At 46.3% G+C, this 21,751-nt stretch overlaps 2 protein-coding genes across 5 annotated transcripts in view; one reads left to right on the top strand and one right to left on the bottom strand.

Moving 5' to 3' along the window:
• Positions 1 to 16,076, top strand: Coq8 (ubiquinone biosynthesis protein COQ8, mitochondrial). Its single transcript, XM_089556836.1, has 12 exons — positions 1 to 541; positions 1,055 to 1,498; positions 1,997 to 2,063; positions 2,472 to 2,678; positions 4,530 to 4,615; positions 6,322 to 6,462; positions 7,175 to 7,256; positions 8,789 to 8,882; positions 8,969 to 9,110; positions 11,281 to 11,388; positions 13,251 to 13,403; positions 14,927 to 16,076. The coding sequence occupies exons 1-12, from the start codon at positions 344 to 346 to the stop codon at positions 15,200 to 15,202; spliced, it is 1,998 nt and encodes a 665-aa protein (XP_089412962.1). The 5' UTR covers positions 1 to 343; the 3' UTR covers positions 15,203 to 16,076.
• Positions 15,872 to 21,751, bottom strand: part of LOC149331721 (tubulin-folding cofactor B-like) — a 15,815-nt gene continuing 9,935 nt past the window's right edge. For 3 of the 4 annotated variants that reach the window (XM_089556837.1, XM_089556839.1, XM_089556838.1), the window contains exons 5-6: positions 19,137 to 19,316; positions 15,872 to 17,849 (exon numbers count right to left, since the gene is read on the bottom strand). In XM_089556837.1, coding sequence (XP_089412963.1) covers positions 17,556 to 17,849; positions 19,137 to 19,316 — 474 coding nt within the window. In that variant the 3' untranslated portion in view covers positions 15,872 to 17,555. The remainder of the gene's footprint in view (positions 17,850 to 19,136; positions 19,317 to 21,751) is intronic. The other variant, XM_089556840.1, reaches the window with a different exon arrangement.

The raw sequence follows: 21,751 nt of genomic DNA on the forward strand, positions 1-21,751 counted from the left end.
GTTTTATGGCTCGGGCTGGTCTGGACAGGCCGCGTTTGGTATTGGTAACGATGCGCTAATAATTCTAAGCATATTTGTAACTGCGCCATGAAATTCCCGCCGCTAGAATGCGTTACGCGAAATTCTCTGAAAGCATCATTCGGTAACCTGTCCGTAAGCTGGACGTGATCGCTCCGGCGCTCTAAAAATTGTTGTTTTCGTCTCAGTTACGCACAAGCATAAACACGCCACAACGTGTTTCGGTGCGAAGCCCATCACTTAGCTTTGTATCTACGCGCCAACTGAATCTGAAAGATTGCTTTATACGTAAATCTCCATACAGACTTCTTCCAGTGAAGCCACAATGGCGAATCACTTCTTCCCCGATCTCAAACTCGTCCTGAAGGGCGCTGAAAAAGTCGCGAAGGCGATGTGCGACCACGGCGCGTCGGAGCTTCGACAGTCATGGCACAACTCGAGTGTGCGAACTGCGGCGAAAAGGGTGTCCATGGACGTCGAAGAAGTGGTCAGCAGCGCCGTGACGGATCCCCAGAAAGCAGGGGTGAGATTTGTGCTTCGATCAACTACGTAGCGTGAGACGGGCATAGCAACAGCAGCAGCAGTAGCACATACGGTTCCAGGGCTAGAGTGCTTGTTATTGCGTGATGTTGATTGCGCTTAGCCCTCACTAAAAGTGCGTCACACAACTTAACTTGCTTGCATCACGCCATGAACGCCAAGATTCTTTCCTCGTAGTTTCTAACTTGTGCCCTTACTGATCCTACGTTTGCTTGCTACACCAAACATTCGTGAGAAAGATCTTTTAATCATGTTTTTATGCATGCGCGCGACATACAACGCTTACCCTTAATATCTGCAACGCCGGGCTTAATTATGTATGCTACCAACACACAACAAAAAGTGTTCATGAAAGTATACGTTAGTGTTTAATGTCCAAAATGCATGCCCGACTTCGTTTGAAACAAATGCTTAGGCCATGGGAGCTTGTCATAGCTAGGAAAGCTGCTCAACAACGTATGTGTACATACTACTTTTATGGATGTGTTTCTTACAGTTGGAAGCTGCGAAAGCTGTCACTGAGACTGTACAGAGGCTGTCCATGGTACCGGAGGGCATCAGGCAATTTTCAGCGCATGCATTGCAGCAAGGACGACGTCAAGGCGCCTATACAACAGCTGTGCCCAAGAAGCCGTCTTGGGACGGCCTGGAAGACGAAACCCATCTTGGCTACGCACCTGCTGCAGCACCAGAGACTTCTAGGACAGACAGGAGAGATGTCGGTAGTGCAGAGGCAGTATCCGCTCAGACCGCAAGAGTGGATTTCGCTTCAACTGTGCTAGACAGGCCAGCACAATCCCCACCCGTGCAGCCGAGTCTGGCCGCAAAGCCGAAGGAAGTCGCTGAGCCGAAGACGCTAGCTTCACCACAACCTTCACCACTTCCTTCCGAACCTACACCTCCGAAGCCGCGATATGCAACACCAAGTCATAAACCGATGGTTGGTCCGCATTACACTTTGTACATCAGAAGCTCGTAATTGTTGGGAGAACACTGGCAGTAAATTACGAGGTCGAAGAAAGCGCTGACTGTTCGTACATCATGTGGTTGTTACTGATGCAAATAACTAAACGTCTGACAATGTGTATCCTGTATTACGTGCTGTGGAGGAATGCTTCTGCACGCATGCCGGCACGACTTGCTGCCAAGAACACGAGAGTGTTTCATAATGCATCGTAATGCAAAATGAATAGGGTTCTAGAACAAAACATTGTTCCAGTAAACAGCAACCCTTTACACTAGTTATAAGCATGCTGACTGGAACACCGAATACAACAAGTATGCCATCGCTAATAAGCGCAGGTGTATCGCTGATGTCTACCATGATTTACGGCCACATGCCATGTTCTCTTGGAGATGTCTAGTTGCATTTTAATCTGGTGGCTTTTTTTTTTCTTGCGTTATGAATATAATCGTAATCTGCCGTTTCCTTTTGCAGCTGACTGAACACTCCAAAGCCACCAAAGTGCCTGCTTCAAGAGTTGGAAGGCTCATGTCATACGGAGGTAACATAATTCTCAAATGCTATGCAAGCTCACTAGCTGGTTAAGGGCTTGGATATCTGTATTTCATGCATTGATGGTTAATGTGAAACACAACATGGGACAGAAGATGGAGATTAAAATTTGAGCTGATGGTTTAGTGAACCTTCTCCGCGTCCTACCAGCATATGCTGTGATAGAGTGGCACTGATTCAACTGTGTTCGATTTGAAAAATGGTTTGCAAATTAGCCCCCCATCTCCTCTCTGCCTTTTGGGCCATACTTGTTGCCCTGACTTTGATTTATCTTTTATCTCAGTAATAAACCGCAACTCTGCTTTCAGCCATTTATATCTGTTAAAAAAAGTGCAGTCCAAAATTCATGTGTTGCTATAGGCGTTAAACCTGACATTCCACATCTCACATCGACTAGGTCTCGCCGCTGGTTTGGGCCTGGGAGCGCTCGCCGAGATGACCCGGCGAACCCTCGGCGTTGCAGACCCCAAGCAGGACATTGGCTCGGCAATGCTCGGTGGGGACAACCCGTTCCTGACCCAGGCTAACATAAACCGCATTGTTGACACGCTGTGCAAGGTCCGAGGGGCTGCACTCAAGATTGGCCAGATTCTCAGCATCCAAGGCAAGTTTTGTCTTAGTGAAATGGGTGGCATAACAGAATTGGAATACGATTAGTTGCCAACAAACCGAAACACAAGACGTTGGTGCCATGTTGGGTGACAACTCTTGCAGCCATGATAGCAAGTGTAACAAGGGGCGTTCAAGTTTCCAGTTCCATGAAAGGGCACTGCACCAATGTTGGTGTTCAAAGATGAAGCCTTCCTGGGGAATATATTGAAGTGCAACTCTAAAAGCTGTGTAAGTGGCAACTTGAGGTCTACATGAGGACACATTCTTGCAAGAAGCATGTTCAGGGCTGGCTTGTTCTAGACATAGAGGGCTTCTCCGATAGGCTTCGATACTCTGTTCTTTTCACCTTGTTAAGATGTGGTTGTTATGGTTAGCTGCTTTTCATAGCCATCATAAGTTTCGTGCTGTCAGCAGTCTGCAGTTGTGAGAGTTACCTTTTGCACCATCAGCACCTATAGCTACTGTAGCTTTTGTACATATTGTGTTCATATCATTACTACTGCAATAGCATTGCTAGAGGCTCCGTTCACGAGAAAAGCCAGCAATCATCCATCTGTGTTTCAAAAAGCAGATGGCCCACCATGGCAGTTGGCAATGAAATTAATTCAAATAAATTCAGCGCATTTGCCGCCTGTCCACCGTGGCAGTGCGCATCAGCTCATTGGTCGAGAGTCAAACAGCCTCCAAATGAACAATCTGTGCAAAATTGAGCCTTACAGGAGCTTGGGACAAGCAACCTGGGTCTCACAAGCCTCACCGCTGCATCGCTTAACCACTGCATCACTACGTGAGGAGTGGTATGCGGACTCCCCGCGATCTATGAATCTATTGAAGAAGAGAAGTATTTGCATAGGAGGAATCTGTAATGCTGTCATAAAGTACACGTAAGGGTAGGTTAAGCATCCTCCAAGTTTTTTGTGTCTCTTGTCCGTAGTTATTCTCTGAGGAAAGTTTCTCCTTTTCCTGAAACTTTGGCGCACAATAAACCGAAGGCATTTCTAGAAGTAGGATGGGGGTCAGTGTTCCTCTGCCCCCAATCGGCTGATCGGCTCCACACTAATCCATCGCCATTCCAGAATCGCCTTCCAGATCTGCTATTAAATAGCCCAGATGGTAGAAATCCTGTGCTTCCCTTCCTGACAGGGTCCATCATAACTTTAATATCCTGGTTTAGTTAAGTACAGGTGCCATCAGAAGTAAATGGAAGGCAGTATTAATAAAAAAATTTGATCATCACCCCCCCCAATTCATGAATCCTTGGATATATATATGTGCAGCCTAATTGTGATTGCACTGTGCACCAACAAACGTGGACCATTATGCTTTGGATTTAAAGAAATTTAATTTTTTCGACAAAGTCGCCTTCCATTTATTTTTGACGGCGAGTGTACATGTGGCACTCAATGCATACTTAAGGTAAATAAAAAAAAATACAAATAGTCTCACAGTAAAGCGCAGGGAAATTTTGAGTATTTGCTTGAAAATTGAAAATTAACTTTTGAGGAAAGGAATAGAGGCAGTTATTGCCCAAACCCACTATAAGAGAAGGGTGGAAAGTGGGAGTGAAAGAAGAAAGGAAGGAAGAAGTGCAGTAGTGGTAACAGTAATTTCAACCACCTGGGATTATTTAACAGCGCCTTTGCATTTTGCCTCCATGTGTAGGAAACTGATTTAATCTAATCAAATCAAGGACTTTATTTAGTAATGCAGTTTTCTTAAATTCAGTAGAAGACAGGCGTGCATGACAATCTATGCAAGGTCTGGTCATGGTATGCCCTTGTTGCGTAAAAACCCACTAGTGTATAATTAATTTATTTCAGTTCCCCTTTATTTCCTCTTGCAGATAACACTCTGATCAGTCCGCAAATGCAGGCCATATTTGAGCGAGTCAGGCACTCAGCGGACTTCATGCCAGAATGGCAAATGGAGGTAAGTCCCCCACTGCTCATGGCAGTTATTGCGCCTTTTAGTGTATTTTGCAAATTATCAGAGCATTTTATTGCTACAACTGCCTTCACTGGCTTCTTGCCACAACTTCTTTTTCTTATCATATGTGTTGACGTTCCGCTCTACTGTTTTCTGGGTAAAAGCACTGAGACCAGTGAATTCTTTTTAAGGTTCTGTAATATGGAAAGAAATATGATAGGTGTAACGTTAAGAGATCAAAAGCAGACAGAGTGGGAGAGGGAACAAACATAGATTAATGACATCCTAGTTGAAATCAAGAGGAAGAAGTGGGCTTTGGCAGGGCATTTAATGCGAAGGCAAGGTAACCGCTGGTCCTTAAGGGTAACGGAGTGGATTCCAAGAGAAGGCAAGCGTAGCAGGGGGTGGCAGAAAGTCAGGTGGGCAAATGAGATTAAGAAGTTTGCGGGGGGATACGGTGGCCGCAACTGGCAGAGGACAGGGCTAATTTGAGAGACATGGGAGAGGCCTTTGCCCTGCAGTGGGCGTAGTCAGGCTGATGATGATGATGCTGTACTGTGAGTCTTTCTTTAGAAAATTTCTTTTATTCTTGCTTGTCAAAATTTCGTCAACTCTTATTGTGCTTGGAAGTTTCTGCTCAAGGGCGGATGCAGCTTTCAGCAAACAATTTTTTATTTCTTGATTCATTTGCATGAAATTTTTTGAGCATATTATAAATAACTTTGTGACTTCTCTCATAAAATTTTACTGTTATATCTCCAAAAAATTTGTTTGTGATGTAATTTTTCTTCTGAATCTTGTGAAAATACTGCACAGTTAAGAAAATATGCCAGAAGGCTGCTTGAGCATTCATTGTGTTCCTACCGGCGTGCTACAGGTCAAAGCGTTCTTAAAATTTTTTTCACGAATGAAAAATTTTGGTTGTGAAGTTCTTGTGCTTCAGTATCCACTGACATATCTTAAGTGAGAAGAAAGTTTCATACAAAAAATTTAAAATTCACGAATTTGAAAAACAAAAAGTGTCTTGACCCGCGCTGTGGTCCTAGGAGTGCAAGAAAACAAATGGGGTCGAAATAGGTTTAAATAAAACACTCACGATGAAATCCGCTCCACAAGACGAGTATCTAGGCAGAAAACTTAATTGAGAAAAACGCCATTGTTCGAGCATTTGCCCACAATGTACAGCCACTGCAGGTCACAAAACAATTTTTTCTACAGTACTTCCCAGTCGATTTCCGGACTGAAACTTCAGGACAGCATAACAAAACGAGATATACCAGCGGATGCAACAGTTATCAAAAAATAAATTTTTTGGCAATATGTTTGGGATTTAAAATCTCTGTCCCCCCTTAATTGAGTTCTTTGCTTTCTATTGCCACAAAGGAAGGAGCTGGCTGTAAAAGCTACTGCAGTCAGGCAGTAGCATTTGCTCTGTTTTACCTGAGGGTAACGGAGTGGACTCTTAGAGAGCGCAAGCGTAGCCAGGGGTGGCAGAAAGTTAGGTGGGTGGATGGGATTAAGAAGTTTGCGGGGATACGGTGGCTTAATTGGAGAGACATGGGAGAGACCTTTGCCCTGCAGTGGGCATAGTCAGGCTGATGATGATGTTGACTTGAACAGTTTATGAGCAGCTTTGCAGCGCAGAAGAGAATTGATAACGTCTCATTTCGAGTCTGATCAGCATGTTCTCAATCGTGGTCATTTTCCAGAGGGTGATGGCGCAGGAGTTGGGATCCGACTGGGAATCCAAAGTGGCTTCGTTTGAACGCAAGCCATTTGCTGCAGCCTCCATCGGCCAGGTCCACCTTGCCACCCTGCATGACGGCAGGGAAGTGGCCGTCAAAATTCAGGTACACACAGTTATGTTGTAACAAGCTAGAGCGGTCGTGTGAGGCCGTTCTAAAGTTGGGTGGTTGTCTTTAATTCACTCTGTGAGCCGGTCATTTTTCGCACTTGTATTTGCCTATTTATCGCTCACTTTTACTGATGACGAATATGCAGCGGCAAAGACAGGGGACAGGAAGAGTAAAAGACACAGATGTTTGCTAACTATCAACGGAATTTTATTTCGGAGGCACAATCAATATGTAGTCGAACAAGGGGGTGGTACATGAAGATAAAAGCTGCGCGGTCACCCGAATTCAAAGTAGTCGTGTCACTAAATCAAAACATCAGTTACGGATGATGAACACGATAAAAGCTATAAAAGTGGTCCCATAGTAAAATCCGTGCTGTTACCGCTTTTTATCATATTCATCATCCGTAACTCATGTTTTGATTTAGTGACACAACTACTTTGAATTCGGGTGACCGCTCAGCTTTTATCTTCATGTACCGCCCCTTTGGCTACATATTGATTGTGTCTCCGAAATAAAATTCAGTTGATAGTCAGCGCCCGTGTGTGTCTTTTACTGTTCCTGTCCCTTGTGTTCACCTTGCACTGTACATTCATCATGCAGAACCAACTAGCCCGTCAACTTGCTCTTGTCACTTTTACTGCAGTTTCATTAAGGAGAGAAGGACATGTCGTAGTTTGAAAGTGAGTGTGCTGTCTGTGTGCAGTATCCTGGTGTTGCCAAGGGCATCAACAGTGACATCAACAACCTCATGGCCATCCTCAAGTACTGGGACATCCTCCCCAGAGGTGAGGAGTGCAGTGCCCATATCACGAGAGAGTTTTACTAGGACATACTACATAGATTACTGCATCAAGTGGTATAGTCCTGGCTGCATCATATAAAACGCCACTGAGCATAATGTCCTTAAAGGCCTTTGTAGTCAGGCTGATGATGATGATGAAAAAGCGAAGTTGGCCTGCGTTCTATTGACAGAGGCGCTATTTTCACTTAAAACAGAACATTTATAAGCTAGAAAAGTTTAAAAATTTAAATATAGGTGTCGCCACCCGCCCATTTTCGCAAGCAGATCACAGTGCGTCCGTACCCATTTTTAAACGTGAATTCCTGAGGCTGGGGAGCACTACCTTTCACTTCGGAAGAGTGATCATGGAGTCCCTTTCTTCGTGGACGTCACAGTTTGGAATCGAGTGGTGGGAAAATTTTTAAGCCTAATTTTCTGGGCAATATATGCGTCTTGCTGCTAGACAAGCATCAACATAGCCAGAAAGAACCAGAAAAGCGGTTTTTCCAACGAACAAAGCTCGGACGGAGTTGCCTTCAGTGTCTTTTTAACATGTAGCCAGAGGCTGTGCTGAAGCTAGTGACATCTTTTGAAGACATATTCGAAATGTTGTCGCAGTATTTGATTTTTCTTGCTGGAAAGCAGGTTCAAGTAAACTAAAGAACAGACTAGAGGTTAGCAAGGCAGGTCTGCACATCGTGGTAAGTGATAACTTGTGACAGCAATTATAGTTCAGTGGAGGCAAAAGGAAATACCGCCCACGTGTTTTGCAATGTCAGTGCGTGCCCTTGAGTGCTGCAATACAATGTCGCTCATGCTCCTTTTAGAGTCGCATGCCATAACATAGAGAAAAGTATACAACAGCTGTATCTTACTGGTACTCACCTATGGGGCAGAAACGTGGAGGCTAACAAAGAGGGTTCAGCTTAAGTTAAGAACAACGCAGTGAGCTATGGAAAGGAAAATGATAGGTGTAACATTAAGAGATCGGAAGCGGGCGGAGTGGGTGAGGGAACAGACACAAGTTAATGATATCCTAGTTGAAATCAAGAGGAAGAAGTGGGCTTGGGCAGGGCATGTAATGCGAAGGAAAGATAACCGCTGGTCCTTAAGGGTAACGGAGTGGATACCAAGAGAAGGCAAGCGTAGCAGGGGGCAGCAGAAGGTTAGGTGGGTGGGTGGATGAGATTAAGAAATTTGCAGGAATACGGTGGCCGCAACTGGCGAAGAACAGGGTTAATTGGAGAGACATGGGAGAGGCCTTTGCCCTGCAGTGGGCGTAGTCAGGCTGATGATGATGATGATGGTCATAACATGTATACCGGTTTAACACTCATTCATGATACATTGCCCGCAGGGAAGTTGCTCCTAGCCTCATCTTTACATGACAGCACTGTGCTAATGCGTTGTACTGGGAATATGTCAGGCTAGAATGCCATAACATTGCATGGCTGTGTGGCAGACCTCTAGTATCTCGTACCCGTGAGGTCTGGTGTTTTAACGACCCCCTTCACCGAAAGTGTGGTGCTGTTTCAGGCATGTACATTGACAATGTCGTGGCTGTGGCTCGCCGTGAACTCGCCTGGGAGGTGGACTACATACGGGAGGCTGAGTGCGCCAAGAAGTTCAAGTATGTGCCTTGCTTTTCTTGCCTTGGGCTTAGCTAAAAGAAGGCGTAGTGTCGGAATGCTTTTTGTTGTCGTGATTTCTCGCCAGGGAGCTGGTGAAGCCGTACCCCGAGTACTACGTCCCAGACGTGATCGACGAACTGTCGACGGGCCAGGTTTACACTACGGAGCTCATCTCTGGGACACCCGTGGACAAGCTCGTCGATGCTCCGCAAGAACTGAGGAACAGGGCAAGTAATGGACGGCTCTATGCTGTCTGTTGATTTTTGCCTAGAGCAAGGAAACGTACAAGCTGACAAAACACGCATATGTATTTTCCTTTCTTTTGTTTCTGTACCAGGATATCAAGGTTGCGGCAATACCTATCATATTCTAACAGCTTTAGAGTTGTGCTGGCTGCACACATCGAGTGGAACATGCATCAGGTGATGGTGGCAGTGTTGTATTTGGGGAAAAGGAAAAAGGGACAGTGTCAGCCACAGAAATAAAAGGTATATGGTATGTCTACTTAGGGCAGGTAGTGACCGCTGATCTGTATCATGAGGGGGAAATAACTAGAAGAATAAGAATGGGGTGGAGCGCATATGGCAGGTTCTCGCAGATCATGAATGGCAGTTTACCAATATCCCTCAAGAGAAAAGTATACAACAGGTGTATCTTACCGGTGCTCACCTATGGGGCAGAAACGTGGAGGCTAACAAAGAGGGTTCAGATTAAGTTAAGGACAACGCAGCGAGCTAGGGAAAGAGAAATGATAGCTGCAACGTTAAGAGATTGGAAGAGGGCGGAGTGGGTGAGGGAACAAGCGCGGGTTAATGACATCCTAGTTGAAATCAAGAGGAAGAAATGGGCTTGGGCAGGGCATGTAATGCGAAGGCAACATAACCGGTGGTCCTTAATGGTAACGGAGTGGATTCTAAAAGAAGGCAAGCGTAGCAGGGGTAGGGGCAGAGGGTTAGGTGGGCGGATGAGATTAAGAAGCTTGCAGGGATACGGTGGCCGCAGCTGGCAAAGGACGGTTAATGAAGAGACATGGGAGAAGCCTTTGCCCTGCAGTGGGCGTAGTCAGGCTGATGATGATGGGGATAGTGACAAACAGGATGAAAACAAAAAGCAAAAGTAGAAGGAGAGAGAGGATAAGTGAAAGAGGTAGTGACTGCTTACTTACCGTGTATACAGAGTAAACCACACATACTACCAAGCACATACATACACACTCTGGTGGCACTAAAGAAAACTTCGTCCAGTTTTTGTTTTTGAGTAAAAATTAATTCTCTAAAATTGCATTTCAAAATTAAGCAATGTTTTCCCACTATTCAGCTCACAAACTCATGATTGGCGTATACTGGCCTGAGGTATCTACACCAAAAAAACACTGGCCGGCGATCACGGTAATCGGTAACGTGAAATTTGAACACTGCTCTTTAGGTATTTGTAACTGGACTATGGCATGCATCACTTTAGCGCCATCTTTGAGCGAGCAGCAACTCGTACCCCTCGCAACGCATTCGTCGCATGCCTTACCGATGACAACATCACCGAACTGACGACGGCCCGCACTACTCTTAGTGGGTCGTCACCGCGGAGCCCGTCTTCACGCTGCCGCTGTATCCTCATCCTCCGCTTTCCTCCTTTCCCTTTCTTCACTATCACTGTACTTTCATCCTACAGTACGCTCCATGTTCGCTCTCTATCTTCCTCCACTGTGCCCCTCATTCGGTATGCTGGTTACAGTGTCAAGGCTGCCAACACCACCACTGAACCCACGAACGAGTGCTTAAGAGCTGAGCTCTAAAATGGTCTTGACGCATGGCAGTTTTCTTACAAAAGCGGCCAATCCTGGGGAGTCATGTACTTCATTTTCTGATCTTTTCTAGCTTACAGAAGCTATGCTTTCAGTGAAAATAGTCTCTGTTGTCATCGTTATAACGTTCGATCCCAGCCGCCGCGGCCGAATTTCGATGAAGGCGAAATTCTAGAGGCCCATGTACTGTGCGATGTCAGTGCACGTCAAAGAACCCCAGGTGGTCGAAATTATCCGGAGCCCTTCACTACGGCGTCCCTCATAGCCTGAGTTGCTTTGGGACGTTAAACCCCAGCAAACCAAACAAACCAATCATCGTTATAACACAATAGTCTATTGATACAGGCCAACATCAATTTCTCCTCAGTGTCCCCTTTAAGTGTCCTATCCCTCTCCTATACACTATACAATTCAGTGCATTGTACCACCGCTCTGTCCATGCTGGGCTGTTATAGATGCCTTTACATGGGGGTTAAAATGTGAACAACCCATGACTAGGACAAATGTCGATCCCACGTCAGTACAAAAAAAAAAAATAAATAACTGGCGTACACGACTTGGAGATGTGACGCACGGTATGGCTTTTCTCCCCGCAGATAAGTTACAGCCTGCTGAAGTTGTGCCTGCTGGAGCTGTACGACTTCAACTTTATGCAGACAGATCCCAACTGGTCAAACTTCTTCTACAACGGGGACAGCGACCAGGTGAGCGTAGCACATCTTTCCCCCCCCCCCCCCCCCCCCCCCCCCCACTGAAAAATGCTGGTGCCCAGAAAAGTGGGAAAATGAAAAACCGGTACATGTCAGAACCAGCAGGTTTGCTTGGTTCTGCCTACGTTGATGTTTTGTGCGATGCCAGCTTGTATGTTTTGCAGTGTCTCTTAGTACCCAGTTTCCATTAACTTTACACAAGTGCTACCAGCCTGGAATAGGACATGAACGCTGTTATGTGCTATTCATTGAGAGTGCTGCATAACATCAATGTTTACTGACTGATGAATATGCAATATGGCTGAATGTAGCAGGGTGAAAAATTGTGTTTCTATCCATAGACAACCTAATAGCAGTACTGTCTTGTAATGGATATGTTACAGGCTAAGTTACCCTAACTGTTTGCTTTGGGTATTATTAGAGGCACTCTAGGCTTCCAAGTGCTAGTTTTCACAAATCTAATACCTACCGATTATAATGCCTACCATTGGATTTTCAAATAAAACACACAGAAAATTATATCCTTGTGTGAAACAGTAATGCAACTAAGCTGCGGATATTGCCTATGCTATTCACTGCCTGTTTACAGGAGGTATTCTGGGGCCTGAAATGGGAACGGTTGGGGATACGAGTTAATGGAGAATACCTAAGTAATCTGCGATCCGCTGATGACATTGCCTTGCTAAGTCACTCAGGACATAACTGCAAAGCATGATCAATGAATTAGACAGGCAGAGCAGAACGGTGGGGCTAAAATTAACATGCAGAAAACCAAAGTAATATTGAACAGTCTAGCCACAGAACAGCAGTTCGCAATCGGTGGCGGGGTGCTGGTAGTAGTAAGAGAATATGTGTATTTAGGGCAGGTAGTGACAGCTGATCTGGATCATGAGAGGGAAATAACTAGAAGAATAAGAATGGAGTGGAGCGCATATGGCAGGTTCTCTCAGATCATGAATGGCAGTTTGCCAATATCCCTCAAGAGAAAAGTATACAACAGCTGTGTCTTACCGGTACTCACCTATGGGGCAGAAACGTGGAGGCTAACAAAGAGGGTTCAGCTTAAGTTAAGGACAACGCAGCAAGCTATGGAAAGAAAAATGATAGGTAAAACGTTAAGAGATCGGAAGAGGGCGGAGTGGGTGAGGGAACAAACGCGGGTTAATGACATCCTAGTTGAAATCAAGAGGAAGAAGTGGGCTTGGCCAGGGCATGTAATGCGAAGGCAAGATAACCGCTGGTCCTTAAGGGTAATGGAGTGGATACCAAGAGAAGGCAAATGTAGCAGGGGGCGGCAGAAAGTTAGCTGGGCAGATGAGATTAAGAAATTTGCGGGGATACGGTGGCCGCAACTGGCGCAGGACAGGCTTAATTGGAGAGACATGGGAGAGGCCTTTGCCCTGCAGTGGGCGTAGTCAGGCTGATGATGATGATGATATGTACAAAAAGGTTTTGAAGCTGTCCAGACAAGCATCTAGGTCCTTGTAAATCAACAAAATGACTTTAGGTAACATGAAGGACCAATGCTATACTTATGACTGTGGAAGGTGCTGAAATTTCACATTGAACTTAGTGTGTCTTAAATTTAAGAGTGAGTAATCTGCGGCCAGCCTCCGTCATCCATGAACTGCCTTAGGACAAACTTGATGGCCATAAGGGCATGCAGATTTTTTATCAAAGTTAAGCTTTCACTGAGCTCAAATTTCATTCTTCAGCACGTCTAAGCAGACCACGCTCGATAAAAGTCCTTGGTTTGTTACGTGTTTAGTGACCCACTTTACTTTGCCACGTACAACGGCTGTGTTGTTCAGTGACACTTCCAAGGTGCTGATGAAGTGCACTGTGCAACTTTTCAGCTCATGCTGCTTGACTTTGGTGCATGCCGGGAGTACGACAAGGCCTTTGTGGACAAGTACATGCGGGTCATCAAGGCAGCGGCTGACCGCGATGAAGACAAAGTGCTGGAACACTCCAGGGACCTGGGCTTCCTCACTGGCTACGAGGCTAAGGTAGCCCCTTTTCCTTGGCCAAGTTTTCGATTTTCGTATTTCTATGTCCTGACGCCCCTGTGAGGGTCGTCCCATAGGGTGACCTTTAAGTTTAAGTGCTAAATTAGATATGAGAAGGCCATTTTTTTTCATCTGCTGTGCATGGATTTCTATCATATGAATTAGCAGAGGTTAGAATCACTGGAAAAATTTTCAGACTACATTATATATATATATATTCTGCACTTTGTGCCCGACAAACCCATTGTGCACTATATATATATATATATATATATATATATATATATATATTACAATGGGTTTTTCGGGCACAAAGTGCAGAATGATGTTCACCGTTCACCGACAGTCAGCGGTTTCAGCAGCACCAACAGGAAGCATGCGCTCGCCGAGAGCGGTCCTGCTGCCGCGCAGAAACTTATTTGTCATTACAATATATATATATTTACGAAGAAGACGAAGCTGGCAGTGGCCCGGGACGGAGCACTCGCGCTAGGCCAGCGGCCATTAAATCATCTCTTGTTCATCGTTCACCACACCTCATTCTTCGGCTGGCCGCCACGTTACAATATATATATATATATATATATATATGATGATACTGCACTCTACCTCTCAGCATTGCCACAATATGGCTGCCGCACTCTAATAAACCTAGCAAAATAAGTGAAAATAAGTGCGTTACTCATACTCGTCTCTTTGCATTTTGAATGCTGTTATTAAAGGTGTTAAACTTGAAATACTTGTATATTTGGATAAGTAAACTTTAGCGACACAGTTCAGAAAAAAATTTTAAACAATTTTCGCAGCTCGTGCAAACAGCAACTTGTGCACCGATCTGTGCTCGAAAGGTTGGCAACGAGGCTTTGGAAGGCTAACACTCACTGTCTAGGCAACATAAGCCTGTGGCAGCCATTTTCCTTCCCAGGTCCCGTCAAATGCAGACCGTCATGCACATTCCCTTATTCTAGTGTAGTGTCCACAGTCAGTCTTTAAAGTTGTGTGCACTTCTTTTTTGAGATGTACGCTGTAGTGATACAAACAGTGCTCTTGTCAGTAGTGTCAAAGTGGAAACGTTGCAGAAAGTCAGCCGTTTGACCAATTTGAAGGGAACTAGGTGGAGACTGTTCTTTATGCTGGCATCAATGTGTTCAGTTAGTACTGCTCGACAGGTAGTGTGCGTGCTTCCAGTTTCATTTCTACATATCCAGTTTAATGTTCCAGCCTAGGGGCACACACTGAAGGTCATGTGCAGCCAAGCTACATTTAAGCACAAACAATGGAATGTGTCGTTTAGAGTGCATGTTGTACAGGTGAAACAACGGGACAAGTGACCACTAGGCTGCAGCCATGACAAATCGAAGCTGACCAAAAAATCCGGTAGTTATTACTTCTAGACTGCGCAGGTGCACCAAGAACGACGCATGGCGTTGTTTGCAATTCGTATTTTGACCAAGTCTGTGTGAAAGGGAATGTCCCGGAGTACAACTCTTTAAGCTCACCAAATGTCACGGCTATGTTCGCAGGTGATGCAGCAAGCACACGTCGACGCCGTCATGATCCTGGGCGAGGCCTTCTCGAATGACGGTGATTTCGACTTTGGTACACAGGACACAACGCGCCGCATCCAAAGTCTGGTGCCCGTCATGCTCCAGCACCGGCTGACACCGCCTCCCGAAGAGACCTACTCGCTGCACCGGAAGCTCTCAGGGATATTCCTTCTGTGCGCCAAGCTTCACGCCAACATTAACTGCAAGAAGCTGTTTGACGATACGTACGCGAGATATCGCTTCAGCAGCTGAGCTAGCGTTGCACGTTACTGTGGAGGCATTTGTAGCGTGGCAGGTTACTCCTCTCAGGCACAAGGCACTTGTGAACTTGTCGAGGGCATCGAGTGCTGCGACAGCACGGGCGGTCGCTATGTGACAGGCATTTGCTGATCAATTATCGGCCATAACTTAATAGTTTCACTTCTGAAGTTACAGGTGTACCTTTGTGCAAGTACATCATCAGTCTAAGTCGGAGTGTTCCAGCAAAATTTGTTGCTAGTTCAAGAAAAGTTTCACAGCTTTAGCACACCAAAGTGCTCCATGCAGAAAATGTGTAGGTATGGTCGAGCTTCAAATAATTCATCAACTAGTCAGTCAGTCGAGTTCATGTCACTGAGGAAGTTACGTAGTTAGTTTTAGCTTTGTAAAAGCACTGGACATTACATTCAGCTGAAACAGCACTGCAGATATATTTAAATTCGCATTTAAAGCCCAACACAACAGTTACAAGCTATGCGCAACTTTTTGAACCGTTACATAAGGAACCGGTGAGCATGGTGAATAGTAGTGTCTTACCAGTGATCAAAAGATGTTTTTATTTTATTTAGTATTTTTTGTATTTGTGGAAAGGGTGGAAGGCAGGAATGTTCTTTGACTCTGCATCTATTACAATAAAAGCAAAAACGCACCCAAGACAGCCACTGTGTTCCTTAGCAAATTTTTATTCACTTTTTTTTCCTTCAATGCTCGCCCAAAGGTACAGTGAACTCCGGACGGTACAGTCAACCTTGTGCTCTCCAGCCAAATTGTTTTTATCCAACCGGCTGAAAAAGACACTTGTCGAGGGAATGTTGAAATAACTTAGAAACAATGACTTCGGAAAAAAAAATAAATCCAATGCAAGCAACTGTATATACTACTTCTCGTTCCAACCCTAAACCCCGCCAGCAGAGTTATTTTCAGTGTGGGACACTGATCTGTAACCGCGTCTTCATGCTACATTTGTTTTCTTTTTCCTGCCCGCAACTAATAAAGCAGCTCTCTCGCAAACAGTCACTGACCACCAATGAGTTGCTAGATCCAACTGCTTTTTACCTAAATCTATGAATTGCGAAATCAGATCCTTGTAAATCTGCCTTGCAGTGAAGAAGCCAGCCACCTCTTCAGAGGTACAGGCAACAATAAGTGGAGGGAAATTTCCACACTCAAAGTCATGCCCTTAATTTGACAAAAAAAGAAAACAGCTCGGTAATAAAAATCCACATGTGCTAAAAAAAAAGATAAAGGCAACTTAACAAGTGCGGGTGCAGTGGTAATCACAGTTCATGATGTCTCCTTCCTGCATTTGCAATCACACCAGGCCATAACAAGGTCTGTGCCAACAGGTGTTTGGAATACTGTGTCAAAAGGCTTTGGATTTGTACGTACGATTCCACATGTGCATTTCACAGCTCCATAACTAACAAGGAATTCATCATGTTGACACTGGGCAGAGCTGGTGAACAATCTCTTAGACATAGACGGATCGTTTAAGAATTAAAAAAAAAAAAGGTTCTGCCACGAGATCTGCTGAAATTGTGCATTTTAACACTTGTCTGTGTGTCTAGCTACAGCCGGTACCTACGAGACAAAACTGTATGAAAATGACGATGCACTCGTTGACGACAAGGCAGACTACCTTACCCAATGTCACTATGATCTTTGTCAACAATCCAGCCCTCCGCAACATCTTTTTTTGCGCACATACAAATCCATTAAGCGCGTCTTGTGCAGCAAAAAAAAAAAAAAAAAGACTATGCAGCTCCTTTGAAAAGAGTCATGAAAAAATAATCTGCATAGCTTCGACACTAGTCACCAATTCGTCAAAAAGTTTTCCCATCGAAGAGTTAGGCAACTTTGAGAGGCGATAAGCTATTTCATTCCAAGCGCTTCACTTCATGAAGCTCTCCTCGTTCTCTGTTCCTCAAGCCAGTAGCCAGGAAGTTAACAACATCGCAGACAAGAAGGCTTTGCGACCGAGCTCTAAACTAGAGGATGATCGAAGTTTAAAAACTGCATGGGTCAGAGGTGCTTCAACACAGAGAAAAAGAAAGCCAATCTAGAGAAGCCAGCCCCACCAGCAATGATAGTGCGTCCACTGGCCAAGCCTCCGCTTTTTTTTCCCAGGCAGCCAGCACGCATATGTTCGGCACAGATCTTTATGCAACCCAGTGTGTTTTTGCTCACTGCAGCAAGTTCCGCTAACCTCTCCGCGATCCTGGCAAAGCGCGTGCTTGTGAGCAAAATGGAAACCTCGTCGAGAAAAAAAAAAAGTTACAAAACAACTTTGTAAAACCAACTACAACGAGTGAAGCGTCATCGTGCACGGCTACAGCAGGCACCGCCACTACAGTTCTTCGTCGGGATCCACGTCGTCGCCACCGTCCGTGCAGTCGCCCTCAGGCGGGAAGTTTCCAATGGTGAGGTCGATGGGGCGCACGAAGCCGCCGTACTTGGGAAGGCACTCGAAGTACCGTTTGCCAGCGACACTGCCGTCGTTCTTGCCCATCGGGAGGTCGTATTTGACGCCCACCCAGACGCCCGGCTTGAAGTCGACCTCGCCGATGTAGGCAACGGTGCCACGCCGCCTCGGCTGACCCGGGATGCCCACCACTTCGCAGCGGTTCCCCACGTGGATGACCTGAGAAAGGGGTTTGAAAACAAGCATCAGTGGTACAGCCAGGCGCAATCGGGTCAAAGTGGTTCGAGCTTTGACAAATTCTTACTCCACTTGCAGTAATAACATGACTACGTTTAGGACCAAGAAAAATTGCAAACGAAAAGATCTTGAAAACAGTACACAGGTTAAAAACCCACAGTTAATATGCATTTTGTTTTGCACATATTCAGCTGCGTGGATTAATGTTTAAAGGTACAATAAAGAGGAATCTGAACTCTTATTTTCACTGCGAGAAATCTATCTACATGTTCCAAGCACCCTTAGGAACTTCGAATTATTGTCCTGTATGGCTGATTTCCCTTCAGCATTAAACATCCCGGCCCCCGCCTTTTTTTTTTTGAAGTCACCGCTGACAGTAGGACGACTCAACCAACGCGTGGAGTGCCTTTCAGCCAGTCCCGTGTCAGCTTGCTGCTCTGCCATCGGCGGAGTGATACGTAGCGATCGGCGAAAGCATAGAGTCCACGCGTATTTTTATTTCCATGGGCCTAATTTGCAGCTGTGTAGTCCCTGACTAGACCTATTTACTCACGGAAACCTAAAAAAACAAAATAAAAGCGAAAGTGAAGCCGCGACTGCCTGAAAGGCATTCCACGCATTGTTGACTCCTACCGTCAGTGGCGAGTTCAAAAAAAGGTGGGAGCCGGGACGTTTAAATCCGATTTAGATTAGGGAAATCGGCTGCACAGGACAATACTTTGAAGTTTCTAAGGATGCTCGGAACGTATAGATCGAGTTCCCCGGTAAAAAGACCAGTTCAGATTCCTCTTTAGTGCACCTTTAAGCCCTAACGCGTGCTATCGCAGTGGCCATCTCAGTTTCATCTGAAAGAGCAGCTCCTTCCCTTCAATTTCCTAACGCCAGTAGCTAGCCGCATCATGTGCCCTTTTTTCGTGACCTCTGTTTTCATGACTCCCCACAGATGGCACCACTGGCCTATCCTTTGGCTTTGTAAGGCATGGAGAGCACACAAAGGAGGAATAGCCCGCCGCAGTGGCTCAGCGGTTATGGCACTCGGCTGCTGACCCGAAAGCCGCGGGTTCGGCCCGGCCACGGCGGCTGAATTTCGACGGAGGCGAAATTCTAGGGGCCCGTGTACTGTGCGATGTCAGTGCACGTTAAAGAACCCCAGGTGGTCGAAATTTCCGGAGCCCTTCACTACGGCGCCCCTCACAGCCTGAGTCGCTTTGGGACGTTAAAACCCCAAAAAACCAAATCAAACAGAGGAGGAATAAAGTAGTCGTTCACCGTGTGTGCTGGCCGGTGCATTGCACCTGCAGCACCGCTCAGGGTCTCAACATGACAGCTGCTCCCTGCAACTGCCACTACAGCCAGTTGCTTCGGTTGTTCAAGCTGCTTCTGGGCTGCATGCCCATTTCCAGCAATGCCTGGGCTCGGCAAGCTCGAGCCGTTTGATGTCGATACCAACTGGGGAGGAACGCCGAGAGCGGCCAGCACAATGCTTCACTGCCAACGATATTCTAGACAACAGCCATTTTTTTAATGCCCTCGGAAAGCATTTTTCACTAAGAGCATTCCAAGCCAGTGGGACATTCAAGGTTAACTCACGAACACGACACACTGGCAAAGTGGCCAATGAGTGCATGAACACTGCATTCTGCTGGGATCGCAAGCAGTTATTCCAATCATCTTACAGTTGAGAGTAGTGCTACAGCTTCTTCAGGAAGGACAACTTGGTGTGTTCAAATTGAAGGTAATGAATGGCTTGAAGCCGTGTGTGACAGCCAACGCTGGATGAAGACATCACTACAGTCGACGACCGAAAATTCGGACACCTGATTTTTCGGACATGCTTGACTATTCGGACTTTTTCGCGGCACTGCGACACGGCCCATAGTGCCAATGCATAAGAGCGCCTGAAATTTCGGACGCACCGCAACTGACCACTCGATTTTTCGGACCTCGTTTGCACTAGCCACCAATACCCAAGCCGCCATATATAATGTGTACAGTGGAACCTCATTAATTCAAATTGCAGGAGAGATCAAAAACTTGATCAAACGAAATGAAATTTAAGCTTAAAGGGAGCCTCTTAACTTGCAATGCTGAAATCCTGCGCGAGTCGGCACATTACCCCCACGTGGTTTCGAATTCGTACTGTTCTTGAATGTCTTCCGCCGCACGAACTTGAACCGTGTGGGGACGCCTTCGTCCCCTGCGTTCACTTTCCCGCACTGCACCCCACTGTTGTTAGCTGCCCCCGAAAAGCACTCCCTTTAGTTTGGTTACTCTAGCTAACAGGGGAGGGCGCTCGCGTCGCAGCGACAGCAGCGCCACGGATGGCGTGTTTGGCCGCTCGCGCGCGGGGGAAGGCTAGCTCTCTTCTGCTCGGCATCGGGAAGCGAACAGACGTTTCGCTCGCAGCTTCGCTCTTCGTCGACGGGCGCCTCTCGGACGGAACTTACTCCCGCCGAGCCCGTTCCGCTCGACCTCGGAGTTGATCCCTTTGCCCTACCGTGGGCGGACGTTCGCTCGTAGCCGTGCTGGTGAGTCGGACATCCTAGATTCCTCAGTGTATTTTGTTGCTAGCTGGCGTTATTGTTGCTATAGCAATAAATGCCTTGTTTGTGTCAGCCATTGTGTCGTTCCTTTGTTCCCGCAGAGCAAGGCCCGCTGTGGTCGGCGTGCGCTCAGTAGCGTACGCGACCACGGGGTGGGGTCCGCGCGGCTTTGAACTGTGTCAGCCGCGCTTAAACGGGGAATACGTGTTTATCTCCCCATTTAAACCCCACAACCGTAGTCTGAGTTCACGGAACTAATCTGTGCCAAGTCTTTCGTCCCGAATACGAAAAGAGGTAGCAGCAAAGTGCGTGGGAGGCGTACGGCCTCACGGCGATGGCGAGCACAGGAGGAAACGGTGGTGCATTTCAGACCAAGGTCAGTGTACCCGCGGCAAAATGCAGCGCAACCAGTAAACAACTGGTGTTTCGATGACAGGCAAGACGCCTCATTATACGCAAGCCACCGCAGAGTGCATATTGCCGTACATGATGCCAATTTTGGCTCTAGTCACTAGGCCTAAAGGCTAAAAAGGCCAACACCGACGGAGCGCTTGCTTCGGCCGTTTCTCGGTTCTTATCGTTTCGCCATCTTCGCGTTCTCGTTCCAGGCCCATCGTAATGTGGGTGCAGCGCAGTTCCCACAGCGGCGTGTTCGCTTTCCCGTTTAGACTTTGTCTCAACCCGTGTGTTCATTGGCGACATGCCGAGGGCAGCACAGCCAGGCTGAGGTCGAGAAAGCGGTCGCCGCCCGCCGTCCGTGCACATGTTGCACGGAGAAATATAGTCATGAAGAGCTTTACAATGTGTGCAATACAACTGGCTCCTTCCTCCGGCATATTGGTAATAAGTTCGTGATTTTTTCGGTGAAATTTGATTTTCCGGACTGCCCGATTTTCCTAGAGATTTTCCCTAGAGAGTCCGAAAAATCGGTCGTCAACTGTGATGTACCAATGCCACGGGTATTGAGAAAACCAGAGATCCACACAGACAGTAGCAATGCATGCCATGGTTGTTCCTCTAGAGACTCTGGCGGTGACTTCACATCAACTTTACGGGGCCTTCCAAGAACGGCTAGTATCCCCCCCCCTTCCTTGCTATCCAGCTGCCAAATTGCTTGCTAGTTTCATGCCACAGTTCACCTCCGTTTCGTTGAATTGGCCCCGCATGGCAAATGGACACCACCTCTAAGTATTTCATGCTTAAAATGTCATCTGTGCTTTTACGAGTGAGCCTTCATCTAACTGCCAGCCTCATAGAATAGAGCCACTTAAACTGAACATCATGGGGACTCTAAAAAACTCGAAATAAAGTCAAATTTGAACTAACGAAAAATTATCGAAA

Source organism: Amblyomma mixtum, chromosome 8 (genome assembly GCF_055824585.1).
Source record: "Amblyomma mixtum isolate Tamu chromosome 8, ASM5582458v1, whole genome shotgun sequence".
Taxonomy (NCBI): Eukaryota; Metazoa; Arthropoda; class Arachnida; order Ixodida; family Ixodidae; genus Amblyomma; species Amblyomma mixtum.

Coding starts and splice junctions, on each gene's coding strand:
- Coq8 (XM_089556836.1), top strand. CDS start 344: ATGGCGAATCACTTCTTCCCCGATCTCAAACTCGTCCTGAAGGGCGCT. Junction 2,064..2,471: donor AAGGCTCATGTCATACGGAG/GTAACATAATTC, acceptor CACATCGACTAG/GTCTCGCCGCTGGTTTGGGC. Junction 9,111..11,280: donor CGCAAGAACTGAGGAACAGG/GCAAGTAATGGA, acceptor TTCTCCCCGCAG/ATAAGTTACAGCCTGCTGAA.